The 17,692-nt window shown below is 44.5% G+C and overlaps 1 protein-coding gene across 1 annotated transcript; it reads left to right on the forward strand.

The window, feature by feature from the left end:
• The first annotated feature begins 1,046 nt into the window (after window positions 1–1,046).
• LOC309558522 (uncharacterized protein) lies at window positions 1,047–16,686 on the forward strand. Its single transcript, XM_082261602.1, has 7 exons — window positions 1,047–1,084; window positions 3,807–4,074; window positions 6,127–6,270; window positions 7,935–8,005; window positions 11,477–11,529; window positions 14,027–14,423; window positions 16,135–16,686. Exons 1-7 carry the CDS (start codon window positions 1,062–1,064, stop codon window positions 16,343–16,345), a joined length of 1,167 nt encoding a protein of 388 aa, XP_082117728.1. The 5' UTR covers window positions 1,047–1,061; the 3' UTR covers window positions 16,346–16,686.
• Window positions 16,687–17,692: the final 1,006 nt, after the last annotated feature.

The following is a 17,692-nucleotide window of genomic DNA, read 5'->3' on the forward strand; positions in this document are numbered from 1 at the left end:
TATCTATCTATCTATCTATCTATCTATCTATCTATCTATCTATCTATCTATCTATCTATCTATCTATCTATCTATCTATCTGTCTATCTATCTATCTGTCTGTCTGTCTGTCTGTCTGTCTGTCTGTCTATCTGTCTGTCTGTCTGTCTGTCTGTTTGTCTATCTATCTATCTGTCTAATTTATTCATCTAGAAAAGCCTTTCTTAACCATTTTACACCAGAGGAACATTTAAAATAACTTTCTGGTCTCAGGGAACCCCCGCCTAAATACATTAATTAGGGGTTATTAGGTAAATGCCCCTTACATTTATGGTCAGTGGGAAGAATAGCCCCTACATACAGCTACAATGATCATTGGTGTCATGCAGTTGGTTTCAGTGCCAATGGAACTTTGCAGGCATCATCAGATGGGAGGTCAATCGACCACAGTTTAAGGAACCCCTAGCAATCTCTGGAGGAACCCTACAAAGGACTGTCTGATCTTCCCATCTTCTTTCCTGCCTTCATTCACTTCCTTCCTTCCTTCATTCACTTCCTTCTCTATACCTTTTCAATAATTAGAACAGTCAATGAATAAATGCTTTCTAATGAAATCCTGTAGTTCTCAAACTGAAAAAGTGATTGATGAATTTCCTCGCTCCGATTTCTATTATTTAGCATTCTTTGTGAAACCAAAGCAGACCTGTTTCCAATAGCAATCTTCCAGCCTAATTTGGGAAGGTGATGATAGAATGCAGTTGCTATGGGTAACAGCAACGTTTGTGTTTTAGCTTACAAGAGGAGACCCCTCAGTGTTCCAATGTGCTCTAAACCTTTGGGTTGCAGTAGAGCGCAGACATTGTCACCATGTACATGAAGTATTTAGGGTCCCAAGTCATAAAGATGGTGGTGTAACTTTTTCCATTCTTTGTTATTCAGGTACAAACTTCTCCCCATCGGCCGGGTACTATTTTCCCCCTCAGTACTGCTCCTCTGCCTTGCCACAACCTACCTCTCCACGGATTAGCGCCCGGCTGGAGAACAAGGAACTGTGGGAGAAGTTCAACTCTGTGGGAACCGAAATGATACTAACCAAAAATGGCAGGTGAGCTACTACCAAGGGAAGGAGGCTGGTCACCACTGTGGGGGGAGGGGGGCAGGCTACCTCTGAATGAGATGGGCAGGCCACCTCCAAGGAAGGGGGCAGGCTATTCCCAAGAGAGGTGGATGGACTACCACCAAAAAAGGGGGGCAGGCTATTCCCAAGAGAGGTGGATGGACTACCACCAAAAAAGGGGGGCAGGCTATTCCCAAGAGAGGTGGATGGACTACCACCAAAAAAGGGGGACAGGCTATGGCTAAGGGAAGCAGACAGGCCATCATTGACCGAAGGGGACAGACTATCACTGAGAGAAGGGGACAGACTATCACCAAGAGAGGGCAGAGGCTACCACTGAGAGAGAAACAGGGACAGACTATCACTGAGAGAGGGGAACAGGCTACCACCAAGAGAAGGGAATGGACAACTGGCAAGGAAGGCCTACAGACTACTGCTAAGGAAGGGAGTTAGACTACTACTCAGGGAGCGAACAGGCTACAAATAAGAGAGGGAGATGGACTACAACCAAAAGAAGGGGATATGCTACAACCAAGAGAAGGGGACAGGCTACCACTGAGAGTGGGCAATGGACTACAGCCAAGAGAAGGGGATGAGACACCACCAAGAGAGGTGGACAGGGTACCACCAAGAGAGGGGAGAGGCTACCACTGAGAGAAGGAGACAGGCTATCACTGAGAGAGGGGAACAGGCTACCACTAAGAGAGGGGAATGGACTACTGGCAATGGAGGCCTAAAGGCTACTGCTAAGGGAGGGAGATAGACTACTACTCAAGGAGGGGGGCAGGCTACCACTAAGAGAGGGAGATGGACTACAACCAAGAGAAGGGGATGAGCTACCACCAAGAGAGGGGAGCAGGCTACCACTGAGAGGGGGCAATGGACTACAGCCAAGAGAAGGGGGCAAGCTACCACCAACAGAGGTGGACAAGAAACCACTGAAAGCGGGCAATGGACTACAGCCAAGATACCACCAAAAAAGGGAGGACAGGCAATGCTGAGAGAGAGGGATGGGCTACTGCCAAGTTAGAGAGACAAGCTACTGCTTAGGGGAAAGGACAGGTTACCACCAAGAGAGGAGAGAGGCTACCACTGAGAGAAGGGGACAGGCTGTCACTGAGAGAAGCGAACAAACTATCCCTGACAGAAGGGGACAGATTACCACTGGGGGGAAGGGGACAGGCTATCACTGAGAGAGAGGAACAGGCTACCACTAAGAGAGGGGAATGGACTACTGGCAAAGGAGACCTACAGGCTACTGCTAAGGGAGGGAGACAGACTACTACTCAGGGAGGGGGGCAGGCTACCACTTAGAGAGGGAGATGGACTACAACCAAGAGAAGGGGCGAGCTACCACCAAGAAAGGGGGACAGGCTACCACTGAGAGAGGGAGATGGACTACAGCCAAGACAGGGAGATGAGCTACCAGGAAAATAGCTAATTGGGCCCAATTTGGACATTTTCACTTAGGGGTGTACTCACTTTTGTTGCCTACGGTTTATGCATTATTGGCTTTGTGTTGAGCTATTTTGAGGGGACAGCAAATTTACACTGTTATCCACATTAAGACCACCCGCCGTACTAGCCCTACGTCGGTCGCGAGCATGGTGCTGGGGGACGAGCGTGCGCTGCCGGCGGCGTGCACCTGCCCCCACTAGGCAGTGGTGATGCCGATCTACGGGACCAGCAGCACTGATTGCTGCCGGCCACCCACGATCGCTCCCCGCTAAGAGAGAAGGACGGTCAGCTGTTCTAAACACAGCTGACCGTTCTTCTCTCTGAAATGATCACAGAGCGTCTGTGATCCTTCTATGTAGGATCACAGGTCTCTATGATCATTTCACAAGTCCCTCCCCCATACAGTTAGTAAACACCCCCTAGGGACACATATAACCCTTTGAACACCGCTAGGTTAACCCCTTCCCTGCCAGTGTCATTATTACAGTAACAGTGCATATTTTTAGCACTGATTACTGTAGTAATGTCACTGGTCCCCCCAAAAGTTTCAAAAATGTCAGTTAGGGGTCCGATCTGTCCGCCGCAATGTCGCAGTCCTTCTAAAAATCGCAGATCGCCGCCATTACTAGTAAAAAAATAAATAAATAAAAATGACATAAATCTTTCCCGTAGTTTGTAAATGCGATAACTTGCGCTTATTGAGATTTTTTTTTTTTTTTATCAAAAATATTTAGCAGAATACAAATTGGTCTAAAAGGATGAAAAATTGGATTTTTACATTTTTTTTGGGAATGTTATATAGCAGAATGTGAAAATTTTTTTTTTTTTTTCAAAATGGTCGCTCTTTTTTTATTTATAGTGCAAAAAATAAAAATTGCAGAGGTGATCAAAAACCACCAAAAAGAAAGCTCTGTTTGTGGGGGAAAAAAAGGACATCAATTTTATTTGGATACAACGCCGCACGACTGCGCAATTTTCAGTAAAAGTAACGCAGTCCCAAATCACAAAAAAAGGGCCTGGTCATTAGGGGGGTAAAACATCCCGGTCCAGAAGTGGTTATACAAGCTCACTACTTTACATTGTAGCAAAGTTTCATTTCTTCAGTGTTGTCACATGAAAAGATATAATAAAATAATTACAAAAATGTGAGGGGTGTACTTACTTTTGTGAGATACTGTGTATTGTAACATTGTAGTTTATTTGAATATATTAGTGACATCCGATGAACTGATCTCACTCCTCTTTCTATCAGGCGCATGTTCCCAGAGTTCTTGGTGTCCCTCTCCGGCCTGGATCCGCACCGTCTCTACTCCCTGTGTGTCCAGGCTGTGCCGGAGGGTGAGAATCGCTACAAGTGGAGGGATGGAGTATGGAGCAGGAGCGGCCGAGCAGAACCGGGACCACCGACCCGCTTCTACCTCCACCCAGAATCTCCGGCCCCTGGCCACCGCTGGATGGAGAGACCCATCTGCTTCAACAAGATCCGACTGACCAACAACACCCTTAGTCAGGGGGGACAGGTAAGGAGTAACGATGAGTCGAGGCGCTTCAGTGAAATTGATTTTGTTGCAAAATTATCGGTTTGATTCGCCAGAAACTTGGCAAAATTAGCTTCCAATTTCAACATTTTCTCTGCTTAAGTGAAATTTGCTTGGAAAACAAATACACCTTAAAAAAATCTCTCTATTTCACTCTGTTTTATGTTTATTTCTTCACTTTGAGTACTTTTTTTTTCCTCCCTCATCTTGAGTACTTTATTTATTTATTTATTTTTCAGTTCCCCCCCCCCCCTCATTTTGAGCTTTTTTATCATTATATATATATATATATATATATATATATATATATATATATATATATTTTTTTTTTTTTTTGTTAGTGTATTAAAAAAATATTTAATTTGTTTCAATATTTTTGTTTTTATGCTTTTTTCCGTTTTACTTTGGTAATGTATAGATTTTTCAGGGTTTTTTCCCTCATTTTTGTCAGTTTTTTATATCTATATTTTTTCCTCATTTTATTTGAGCATTTTTTAAATGTCTTTTTTCCCTCATTTTGTTTTACAATTTTATTGTGTTTTTGTTTTTTTATAAATAATTTTCCAAAATACTGTAAACAGTAAAAAGGAGAGACATAAACACACATCTCACATAAGATTACCAGTACAGATTAATCCCCAAATACCCTCCACCCAACTCCCCCTAATCTAACCCTATCTCACCCCCCCCCCCCAACCTACCCACTATATTTATTATGGGTTTTTTTTTTGATAAATATTTTATTAATTTTCCAAAATACAGTAAAAACGAGAGACATAAACACACATCTCACATAAGATTACCAGAACAGATTAATCCCCAAATACCGTTCACCTAACTCCCCCCAATTTAACCCTATATCACCCCCCCCAACCTACCCACTAATTTTATTATGTCTTGAATTTTTTCTCATTTTGTTTGAATATTTTATTGTGTTTTATGTTTTTTCCCCTCATTTTGTTTGAGTATTTTATTTTTTCATGTTTTTCCTTCATTTTTTTTGGCTGTTATTTTTTTTATTTTTTCCCCTCATTTTTCTTACTCATCTTTTTTATGTTTACTTTCCCCCCCCCCCCTTTTGTTTATTTCATTTTATTTAAATGTTTTTTCCCCTCAGTTTGTTTGCATATATTATTCCTTTTATTTTTAATTTTTTCTTCATTTTGTGTATTTTGTTTCTTCATTTTGTTTGAGTTTTTTTTATGGGGTTTTCCCCCCTCATTTTGTTTATTTCACCTTTTAATTTTCTTTCTTTAGTTTGAATATGTTATTTTTTCATATATTTTTTTCCCTTATTTTCTTGAGTATTTTAATGTTATTTTTCATATTTTTTTATGTTTTTTCCCCTTATTTTCTTGAGTATTTTATCTTTTTTTATGTGTTATTTCTTTATTTTGTTTATTTTACCTTGTTAGTGTTTCTTATCCTTATTTTGTTTGGATATTTTATTTTTCTTTTCATGTTTTTCCTTCATTTTGTTTGACTATTTTATTGCTCTTTTATGTCTTTTTTCTCTTTTTGTTTGACTCTTTTATTTTTTTTATGTTTTTTTCTTCATGTTTTTTACATTTTTTATGTTTTTTTTTTCCCCCTCATTTTTTATTTATCTTTTTCAATTTTGTTTTTGTTTGTTTGAATGTGTTATTTTTTTCATGTTTTTAAAATAGTTTTTTTTCATTTTTTTATGTTTTTTTTACCAGTATTTTATTTTTATTTTTTTGGTTTTACTTCTTTATTTTGTTTCACTTTTTTGGTGTTTTTTTTTCCTTATTTAGTTTGAATGTTTTTTTTTTTTTTTTTTTCATTTTGTTTGAGTGGTTTTTATGTTATTTTTCACCTCATTTTTGTTTATTGTTGATCGTTGGATCGACTTCTCTCTATCAGAAACAGCCATAGATGGAATGAAATTTGGGCAGTCCCTGCTGCACCGGCCAAATTTTGACCCATCTATGGACAGCTTTGGGTTTTATTTGGAGGTTCGGCAGAGTTCTCAGCTCTAGTTATCGGCTCATGTGATGTTTTATGTCCCCCCAGATCGTTCTTCAGTCCATGCACCGTTACTCCTTGCACCTCTACATCATCCCAACCTCCAATGGCGGATCTCCACCCCGGCCGGCAACCTCCGTCTCCTTCCCTGAGACGTCTTTCATTGCGGTGACCAGCTACCAGAACCCCAGGGTCAGCGAAGTCCTCATCACACCTCTTCTTCCCACCAATCTCTGCCAGCCCAACTCACCAAAACCCATCTGACCACACCCCCTACAATCTGATTGTACAATCTCCTTGAGATCTACCAAAAAACTATGTATTGCAAGAGCTCCCCCTGATTGGATAAGGATTAGAAACTTGCTTTGACCAGTTGTAATTGTTACATAGTTGTTGGTAAATCTTAAGATCTTTAACCAGTATTGGACCGGAAGGATTTGCCCCTTAATGACCAGGCCATTTTTTGCAATTCGGTGCTGCGTTACTTTAACGGAAAATTGCGTGGTCATGCGACACTGTACCCAAATAAAACTGATGTCCTTTTTTTCCCACAAACAGAGCTTTCTTTTGGTGGTATTTGATCACCTGTGCGATTTTTATTTTTTGCGCTATAAACAAAAAAAGAGCGACAATTCTAAAAAAAAAAAAAAAAAAAAAACAATATTTTTCACATTCTGCTATATAAAATTCCCAATAAAAAAAAAATTAAAAATCTAAATTTTTCATAATTTTTGGCCAATTTGTATTCTGCTACATCTTTTTGGTAAAAAAAAACTCCCAATAAGTTTTTGCCTCTACAAACTAGGGGAAAGATTTATGTCATTTTTATTTATTTATTTATTTATTTTTTAATAGCAATGGCGGCAATCTGCCATTTTTAGCGGGACTGTGACATTGCAGCGGACAGATCGGACCCCTCACTGCCATTTTTGACACTTTTGGGGGGACCAGTGACATTACTACAGTAATCAGTGCTAAAAATATGTACTGCTACTGTAATAATGTCACTGGCAGGGGAGGGGTTAACCCAGGGGCGATTAAAGTGTTAAGTGTGAGCCTAGGGGAGTGTTTTCTAACTGTGGGGGGATGGGACTTGTAATATCAACACAGAGACCTTTGATACTAAATAGGAGGAACACAGGAGCTCTGTGTTGATAGGAGAGAGAACAACGGTCTGCTGTGTTTACAACAGCAGACTGCCATTCTCTCTTCACGGGGAGCGATCGCGGGGGGCCCATGGCAATCGCGGCCGCCGGCCCTGCGCGCCTTGGCTTCCCTGCTGGCGAGCGGTCACACCACAGGATCGCTCTCGCAAACCGCCGTACAGGTACAGCAATTTGCGGGAACCTGCCGACTTGCCGCCGTAATAACTGCTGGTCAGCAAGTGGTTAATACATTGCTTTCTGCGTTTTTACATTGGCTCCTCACACTTTTGTATGTCACGCTAAATGAAGCGTAGCAGGCGTGCACAGTGCAGCTCACAGCTAACTCAAGCTTCTTGATTATTATTTCATCCATAGTATCAGGGCCGTCTTTAACGCAGGGCAAAAGGGGCAGCTGCCCCGGGCCCAGTCATTATTGTGAGGCCCAAAGCAGCTGCCCCTTGAGCCCGCAAATAGTTGATAAGTGAATTCGGGAGGGCCCAAAAAATTTTTTGCCCAGGGTCCAATCAATATTAAAGATGGCCATGCATAGCATGCTCCACCCAAAAAGCACCAAAATAAAATAATGATAGGATATTATTTAATGACTCCAATTAATATAGTAGTAGATTAGTCCTTCCATCTGTCATAGACCCCTCCCACTTATATTCATACCCCTCCCCCTTATCCTCCTCTCTCTGCTCTCTCCAACAGCTCTCTCTGCTGAAGATTGAGGAGAATCCATTTGCCAAAGGAATAAAATACTTCAAGAATCAACAAGAGAGGTAAATGGGTCTTCTATTGTTTTCTGTATTGTGCCTCTAATAATAATAATAATAATAATAATAATTACAATAATCTAACTGCCAGATACAGGTGTGAGAATTTACATTTGAGCTCCCCCATGTGGCCACTCCTCCTCCCCAGCTGAACTGCCCAGAATCAGAAAATTAAATATCAGCTCCCATAATGCAATGGGACCCTTCCTTGCTGCGGTGTCACCCAGCAGGCTGCAGTGGAGGGGTCAGCCAACAAACACACAGGGGTCTAAGTATCCACCTGAAGACCGGGCCTTTTCTGGCACTTATTTTGGTTTAGGCCCCTTTCACACTTGTGCGACTTTAAAGTCGCACGATTTTACCGCGATTATGCCGCGACTTTGTTGCCGCAATTTTGATGCAAGTTTGACTGGGCTTGAATGTCTTTGGACCTCACAACGCATCAAAGTCGGTGTGACTTCAAGTCGCACAAATATGAATGCCACTCATTGGAAATAATGAAGAACGACTTGTCATGCGATTTTGCAGTCCCAAATCGCATTATACGTCGCACAAGTGTCCTTACAAGTAAAAATCAGTGTTTTTTGCTAAAAAATTACTTAGAACCCCCAAGAATTATATATATATATTTTTTTTTCGGCAAAGAGAATAAAATGTTGATCGTTCAGCAAACTTTTTATACATGGACCCCACAGTGTGTGAAGGTGTCAGGCACTCAGTGTGTATAATGGCTGCTCTTCCAATATAAGGACAGCGGGAGTTTTTTAGGAAAGATATAAAGAGTCATTCCTTATCTTTAAACCTGAAGCTTCTGGGGTCCCCTGCCAGCTCTCCTGGCTCCTCCTCTTCTGCATGTAGGAAGCCACTTCAAATGGGGACACACATGTGGGCTTGCTTCCAAGCCAGGCAGTGTGCATCCATAGACACACACAGCCTGGCTCGGCCCCGCCCCCTCCTCACAGGATTTGATTGACAGCAGCAGGGGCCAACGGCTCCTTCACTGGGTTCTGAGGGGGGAGGAAGAAAGAGCAGCACTGGATCGAGATAGACTAGGTAAGTATAAGGGGGTGAGGGGACAATACAAACACCAGTGCTCCCAACTGTCCCTGATTGGGAACAAAGTCCCTCTTTCCTCCTCATTTCTCCCTCATTTTGGTCTGACCTATATATAGTTGTATATAAAATGCACTTTTTATAAGTGTTTCCCAGTGCTAAACCTTTCATCCAGTTACTAAATCGCTGCATCCGTAAATTCCAAAAGCCAGTATAAAGGAAAAGAAGGGGTTAAAAAAGCACTTTTGGGTTTAGCAAATCAATTTTTATTTTTTTCTTGCACAATTCTCCTTTATAGGGGGTGTGGCAGGGGGTGTGTCTTATGCCTACAAATTTTTGCTAATGGATGTCCATAGAAAGTTGGGAGGTATGACAAGCACTGTGACTTCATTCAGGGAATGCATGAGGCTCCCTTCACATACTGGTGTATCGGATCGCGGGCAGAATCGCTGCAAAAGAAATATTTGGAAATACTGGGCACTCTTTTTAGAGAATATGTAAAGCCAACATTTCATATTCCTGATATGTGGCTGCTGTACCATGTACTTGTATGAGAAAGTCTCCTGATCTCTTTGTATTGCTTCCTTTGTGTGAAATCCCTGGTGTTCCTGCCAGTCCCTCTGCTTTCCTATTAAAAACTGACCACACTAGGCATGAGAGCACAGCGTGATCAGTTCTCTAGCTATGCTGAGAACTCAGCCTGTTCTCCTTCAATGATCAGACTTGCCCTGACATGCCTACCTGCATAGCTATTCATTGGGAAGATCAGTGTTCTGCTGTTTCTCCTCCCCCAGCTCTTATGCAGCTTAGAACAGGGGGGATGTGATCACTTATAAAATATGGAAAAAAGGTATTTATAATTTTTTTATATATATATCTATACAGATATATTTTGCATTCATTTCTATTTTAAACTGAATGGGTTGTTTTGCAAGGTAATCAGACTTGTCCTGACACCCGCCCAACCCCCTCTCCCTCTGAACAGCCTTTCACTGGGAAGATCAGTGCGCTGCTGTTTCTCCCTCCCCCCATCTCTTATGCAGCTGAGAACAGAGGGAATGTGATCACTTATAAAAAAAGGAAAAAAAGGTATTTATAATTTTTATATATATCTATACAGATATATTTTGCGTTCATTTCTACTTTAAACTTAATGGGTTGTTTTCAAGGTAATCAGACTTGTTCTGAACAACCCCCCCCCCCCCCTGCACAGCCTTTCACCGGGAAAATCAGTATTTATAATGTTTTTTTTATCTATACTAGGGATCGACCGATTATCGGCAATGCAGATATATCGACGGCTTATATGCACTTTCCCCGATATATCGGAATCGGCCCCTGAGGTTACTGATATTGCCGATATTTCGGGAAAGTGCTTGTACCTGAGTATGTCTGCAACTAGAGGCATCACCCCTGTACCGGCGTCCATAGCCGACGGTCGGCTGTCTTGTAATGACAACCGATGCGGCTGAGAAACCACTCGGCTGTCATTACAAGGAGCGGGAGGGGACGTCCCCCCCACCCCCTCCCGCCGCCTTCCACGGCTCGCCCAGGTCTACCGTCCCACCGGGAGACCCGGGCAACCAGCCTGCACGGCCACCGAAGACCCGATCAAAGCCGCATTCGGCTCTGATCGGGTCTCCATGCAAAAACCCGAAAGTGTTGTCATGACATCACTTCCGGGTACTCGGCGTCAGATTCCAAAAAATTACCGCATTCAAAACAGCTAAACTTGGCGTTTTGAATGCTTTTACATAGTTACATAGTAGTTACATACTTACATAGTTACATAGTAGGTGAGGTTGAATAAAGACAATAGTCCATCCAGTTAAACCTGTGTAGGTGTGTGCGGCTGTAATCATCTCTCATACCCCTGAATGTTCTGATCCTTGAGATGTACGTCCAAGAGTCTTTAGCCATACTTCCCGCAGAAACCACCTCTTGTGGTAGAGAATTCCACAATCTTGTAGCCCTAACAGTAAAGAACCCCCTGCATTGTCTGAGGCTAAAACGCTTCTCCTCCAATCGCATTGTACAGTATGTCCTCGAGTCCTCATGCAATCCTTGTGACTGAATAGCTTTTTTTCTATGCTGAGATCACCATTGAGGTATTTGTAAATTGATTTAAAGTGCAGAGGAGGGGTTTGGGGTCTTTTAGACCCCCAGATTCCTCCACAAGAGTACCTGCCAAAAAAAAAAAATGTTTTTAAATGTACAAAAATATCGGCCAATATCGGCTGATACCGATATGCATTGGCCAAAATATCGATATCGGTATTGGCAACAAAAAAACGATATCGGTTGATCACTAATCTATACACAAATGTTTTGAATTTAATTTGTATTTTAAATTGAATGGATTGTTTTACAATGTGATGGTTTACAATCACTTTAAGCTGAGCTGTGGATTGTTCTCTTTTTCAGCCACACACCGAAAAAAAGGATCTCTGGGCCAGAACATAATGACAGAGACTCGGGTAAGGAATAAAGGGTGTGCAGGCAAACATTCTGCATACTGCCATTCAAGAGAACAGAAATGTCTACTGAAAATCATATTCCCGCATTACCAATGTTTACCACAAGATGGTGCTGTAAGAAAGCACAGTCAATGTACTGGGATAATGTTTTTAGATTTGTTGAAACTCGGAATTCCAGTTTAAACCTAACTGGCCATAAAGAGGAAGTAAAGAGCCGTTTTTTTTCCTGACCTGCAAAAGTAAAGCCATATTGTGCTAGTATGTATCGTATACTAGCACATTATGTGAAACTTACAATGAGGGCTTAGTTTGCAGGTAACTGCTGGACTCGGCCAGTGGCCACATCCATCTTCACCCATCCTCCTTCCAGGTCCATGGACTCCCCTTGTGTGACTGGTCAGAGCCGCGTGATGTCACTCGGAGCTGCTGGTCAGGGCACAGGGCTCTGAAGGAACGGCATGGGTGGCCATTCCTTCAAAGCGCATGCGCTGATGATGTCATAGGCGGCAATTACAGTAAATATCTCCTAAATGGTGCAAGTTTAGGAGATATTTACAGTACCTATAGGTAAGCCTTATTATAGGCTTACCTATAGGTACAAACAATAGATGGAAGTTTAATTCCACTTTAAAAATGTTCCCTCCCCCTTCTAATACCTATGCTGAGTAACATGTGTAAAAAAAGATGTACAGTAGCTCACAAAAGTAAGTACACCCCTCACATTTTTGTAAATATTTTATTCTATCTTTTCATGTGACACCACTGAGGAAATGACACTTTGCTACAATGTAAAGTAGTGAGTGTACAGCTTGTATAACAGTGTAAATTGCTGTCCCCTCAAAATAACTCAACACACAGCCATTAATGTCTAAACCGCTGGTAACAAAAGTGAGTACACCCTTAAGTGAAAATGTCCAAATTGGGCCCAAAGTGTCAATATTTTGTGAGGCCGCCATTATTTTCCAGCACTGCCTTAACGGTCTTGGGCATGGAGTTCACCAGAGCTTCACAGGTTGCCACTGGAGTCCTCTTCCACTCCTCCATGACAACATCATGAAGCTGGTGGATGTTAGAGACCTTGCACTCCTCCACCTTCTGTTTGAGGATGCCCCACAGATGCTCAATAGGGTTTAGGTCTGGAGACATGCTTGGCCAGTCCATCACCTTTACCCTCAGCTTCTTTAGCAAGGCAGTGGTCATCTTGGAGGTGTGTTTGGGGTTATCATGTTGGAATACTGCCCTACAGCCCAGTCTCTGAAGGGAGGGGATCATGCTCTGCTTCAGTATGTCACAGTACATGTTGGCATTCATGGTTCCCTCAATGAACTGTAGCTCCCTAGTGCCAGCAGCACTCATGCAGCCCCAGACCATGACACTCCCACCACCACGCTTGACTGTAGGCAAGACACACTTGTCTTTGTACTCCTCTCCTGGTTGCCGCCACACACGCCTGACACCATCTGAACCAAATAAGTTTATCTTGTTCTCATCAGACCACAGGACATGGTTCTAGTAATCCATGTCCTTAGTCTGCTTGTTTTTTTCTTGTGCATCATCTTTAGAAGAGGTTTCCTTCTGGGGCGACAGCTAGGCAGAACAATTTGATGCAGTGTGCGGCGTATGGTCTGAGCACTGACAGGCTGACCCCCCACCCCTTCAACCTCTGCAGCAATGCTGGCAGCACTCATACGTCTATTTCCCAAAGACAACCTCTGGATATGATGCTGAGCACGTGCACTCAACTTCTTTAGTTGACCATGGTGAGGCCTGTTCTGAGTGGAACCTGTCCTGCTAAACCGCTGTATGGTCTTGACCACCGTGCTGCAACTCAGTTTCAGGGTCTTGGCAATCTTCTTATAGCCTAGGCCATCTTTATGTAGAGCAGCAATTCTTTTTTTTCAGATCCTCAGAGAGTTCTTTGCCATGAGGTGCCAGGTTGAACTTCCAGTGACCAGTATAAGAGAGTGAGAGCGATAACACCAAATTTAACACACCTGCTCCCCCTTCACACCTGAGACCTTGTAACACTAATGAGTCACATGACACCGGGGAGGGAAAATGACTAATTGGGCCCAATTTGGACATTTTCACTTAGGGGGTGTACTCACTTTTGTTGCCAGTGCTTTAGACATTAATGGCTGTGTGTTGAGTTATTTTGAGGGGACAGCAAATTTACACTGTTATACAAGCTGTACACTCACTACTTTACATTGTAGCAAAGTGTCATTTCTTCAGTGTTGTCACATGAAAAGATAGAATAAAATATTTAAAAAAATGTGAGGGGTGTACTCACTTTTGTGAGATCCTGTAAGTGATCTGGCGCACAGCTGCCACCCTGTAGCAGTAAAACAGCTATAGAGCGGTCAGCAAGTAGTTAACAAGCGGTCCAGATCTCACCCTTTCTCACCACGTATTTCCATTCTTTGTGTTTGTGGTTTGCTTGCTGCCCTGTTTGCTAAGCCGCACATGTAATAAAGTGTCCTGTGTGTCCTTCCAGAGTGTAAGCGGTATAAAGAGAGCGCACAAGTCCCAGTGAGCCAGGCTGGAGGTGACACAGAGGAGTCACAAGTAGTCTCAGAAGAGAGTTCTGGGGAAGCAGAGGAAAAGCAAGAATCTTTAGAAGAGACCAAGGAGGAGAGAGCAGAGACACAACCGCTTGGAAAAGACACTTCAAGAGCCAGCGAGAACAGATGTCTGGGAGGGGACAGTAATCTGGAATGCAGGAGAGATCAGGTTGTTCATGAGAGCTCAGAGAAAAGAGAAGACGGAGGACAAAGGACGGACATGATTGTACAATGGGGACCGCTGACAGAGAGAACATGGCTGTCGCCCCCTACGTTCTCTCCACTAGCCCTGACATCGTACGCTCCCTCTGCCTGTCTGATGGGACACAGGTAACCAAAAGCTACAGGGGGCGCTTTGCTTCTTTTTAGCTTATTTTCTATATGTTGTAAAAAAAAAAAATGTTTATTCATAAATGTTTACATCCAAGATTCACACAACCTTCACCTAGGAGTCACATTTTCCACCTAAACCCAATGAGAAAAATTCTGTAATATTCAAAAGAGACTGTAATGTCTATTGAAAATAATAGTCAAATTATATCCCTGCATTAACAATATTTACCACAAGATGGTGCTGTAATAAAGCACAGACCATACGTTAGGATAAATTGTTTTTATATTTGTTGCCTGATAAGATGTTTTGCCCATAAAAGAGATCTGCATCTGTCCCCCACCACCTCTAGGACCAGGAACTGAGTGATCAAAGATGGCTGATGGCTCAGTTCTTGGTCTTCAGAGAGCAGAGAGCTGTGTCTATCAGTCATTGGCTCTCTGATCTGCCCATCCAGCGCTCACTGGAGTGTCCGGCTGTGGAGGGGGTGGGAGTGGCTGGTTCAGGCTCTCAGCAGCTCACTGGAGTGCCGGGCTGTTGAAGAGGTGGGAGTGGCTGTTCAGGCTCTCAGCAGCTCACTGGGGTTCCGGGCTGTGGAGGGGGTGGGAGTGGCTGGTTCAGGCTCTCAGCAGCTCACTAGAGTGCTTGGCTGTGGAGGGGGTGGGAGTGGTTGGTTCAGGCTCTCAGCAGCTCACTGGAGTGCCGGGCTGTGGAGGGGGTGGGAGTGGCTGGTTCAGGCTCTCAGCAGCTCACTGGAGTGCTGGGCTGTGGAGGGGGTGGGAGTGGCTGGTTCAGGCTCTCAACAGCTCACTGGAGTGCCGGTCTGAGGAGAGGGGGTGAGTGGCTGGTTCAGGCTCTCAGCAGCTCACTGGATTGCTGGGCTGTGGAGGGGGTGAGTGGCTGGTTCAGGCTCTCAGCAGCTGACTGGAGTGCTGGGCTGTGGAGGGGGTGGGAGTGGCTGGTTCAGGCTCTCAGCAGCTCACTGGAGTGCTGGGCTGTGGAGGGGGTGGGAGTGGCTAGTTCAGGCTCTCAGCAGTTCACTGGAGCGCCGAGCTGTGGAGGGGGTGGGAGTGGCTGGTTCAGGCTCTCAGCAGCTCACTGGAGCGCCAAACTGTGGAGGGGTGGGAGTGGCTGGTTCAAGCTCCCAGCAGCTCACTGGAGCACTGAGCTGTGGAGGGGGTGGGAGTGGCTGGTTTAGGCTCTCAGCAGCTCACTGAGAGGCTGAACCAACTGCCGGTCAGGTATCTAGGTGAATCCCGACATTAAAGTCGGTGTCCCTTTAGATTGTGGACCGGCTGAGTGATGGCAGCTGACAGTATACTGAATATGGGTCACAGGTATAGAACTAAATGAAACTCCTGTGACCTACAGGGGAAGTAGGGCCAAAAGAGCTTTGGGCATACTTCTTTAATTGCCCAACTTTTATGCAATTGTATTCTTATTGCCATCTTTGCCTCCCCATTTTTTGCTGTTCATGTTGATTACTGTAGAAAAATTTGAGTGGAACCCCAGAGTTTTTTCCTGGATTGGCTGAACAGAGTTTTTTAGCCATTAAACCAAATCCTCTATATGTATTTAAAAATGACTATTTAGCAGCTCTGCTTGTCTCTTTGTTCCCTGTCCTCTACATGCTTCAATCTGCTGCTTTTCACATTATCACTGTGTGTAGGTGCAGTCATGTGACCGTCTGCTCTTCTTTTTTTTTTGCAGATTTGCCCAGCCTGCACACTCTAGTGTGGCCCCATTCCCTACTCTGCCCTCATTTCCTCCTCCCGCTGCCCCCTACTTCCTTGGCTCTTGGACTTCACCACCAGGCAGGCTTAGTCATCCCCATCCTGGACTTAACCCCCAGTTCTTCCAGCAGCAGCTGTGTGCTCCGCCCTGGTACCTGTCCCCACAGATAACCTCCAGAGGACTCTGAATCTAGGAGCGCGAAGGAAGCCTGAGCGCAGAACAATGGACATATGATGGAATCTGGCACGGCAGAGCTGGCTCACTTGGGATATTCCCCTCTGGAGCTTTGAAAACTCTGCTGGATTAGCAGGACTTGCAGCACAGAACTGTCCTGGAGTGATTAGTGGGCCTGCCGCATAGCACTCTTCTGGAATGATTAGTGGGCCTGCCGCACAGCACTCTGAGCAGAGCCGCTGAATACTGGGTGGATGACTGCCGATACAAACTGGAGCACAAGGGTTCAATGCGAGCCAATAGGAAAAGTGCAATGCTACAAAAAGACCAGGCTTGAGGGTTATTGGTGAAGAAAGCTGCACACACCTGGGATTAGGCACCCCTGCAATCCCAGAATCATTTCGTTTTTCAAAATGGACTTTACTGAGAAGTCTTCATTGAGAATAGAACTTCTCCAGAGTCAGGAAGCTTGGAACCCAAAAACAGACAGGCCGATAGCTTCCTCAGGTCAGCAATGGCAGCCCTTGTAGTTCACTCAATGCACTTATTGGTGGAATCCAGGGGATGTAGAGGTGAGCTCTCCCTGACACTATTGCTGACTGTTTCTATTTACTTTTTTGCTTTGTGTGTTACATTGTTCATATTTTAAAGTTTATAATGGGAAGGTGGGAGCCCCTTATAATGGGCACAGCAGGGGGACAGACCCAGGAACTCAGCACAGGGATGGGGGGAACCCCTTATAATGGGCACAGCAGGTGTACAGACCCGGGAACTCAGCACAGGGATGGTGGGAACCCCTCATAATGGGCACAGCAGGTGTACAGACCCAGGGACTCAGCACAGGGATGGTCGGAACCCCTCATAATGGGCACAGCAGGTGTACAGACCCGGGAACTCAGCACAGGGATGGTGGGAACCCCTCATAATGGGCACAGCAGGTGTACAGACCTGGGAATTCAGCACAGGGATGGGGAGAACCCCTCAAAATGACCACAGCAGGTGTACAGACCCGGGAACTCCGCACAGGGATGGTGGGAACCCCTCATAATGGGCACAGCAGGTGTACAGACCCGGGAACTCCGCACAGGGATGGTGGGAACCCCTCATAATGGGCACAGCAGGTGTACAGACCCAGGGACTCAACACAGGGATGGTGGGAACCTCTCATAATGGGCACAGCGGGTGTACAGACCCGGGAACTCCGCACAGGGATGGTGGGAACCCCTCATAATGGGCACAGCAGGTGTACAGACCCGGGAACTCCGCACAGGGATGGTGGGAACCCCTCATAATGGGCACAGCAGGTGTACAGACCCAGGGACTCAACACAGGGATGGTGGGAACCTCTCATAATGGGCAC

Source organism: Pelophylax lessonae, assembly GCF_965119305.1.
Source record: "Pelophylax lessonae genome assembly, chromosome: 6".
Classification (NCBI taxonomy): domain Eukaryota; kingdom Metazoa; phylum Chordata; class Amphibia; order Anura; family Ranidae; genus Pelophylax; species Pelophylax lessonae.

Bases quoted from the DNA above. Each gene is read 5' to 3' on its own strand.
- LOC309558522 (XM_082261602.1), top strand. From the start codon at position 1,062: ATGATACTAACCAAAAATGGCAG. The intron at 1,085-3,806 runs GTGAGCTACTAC...TCTTTCTATCAG, and splicing joins ATACTAACCAAAAATGGCAG to GCGCATGTTCCCAGAGTTCT. The intron at 8,006-11,476 runs GTAAATGGGTCT...TCTCTTTTTCAG, and splicing joins TTCAAGAATCAACAAGAGAG to CCACACACCGAAAAAAAGGA.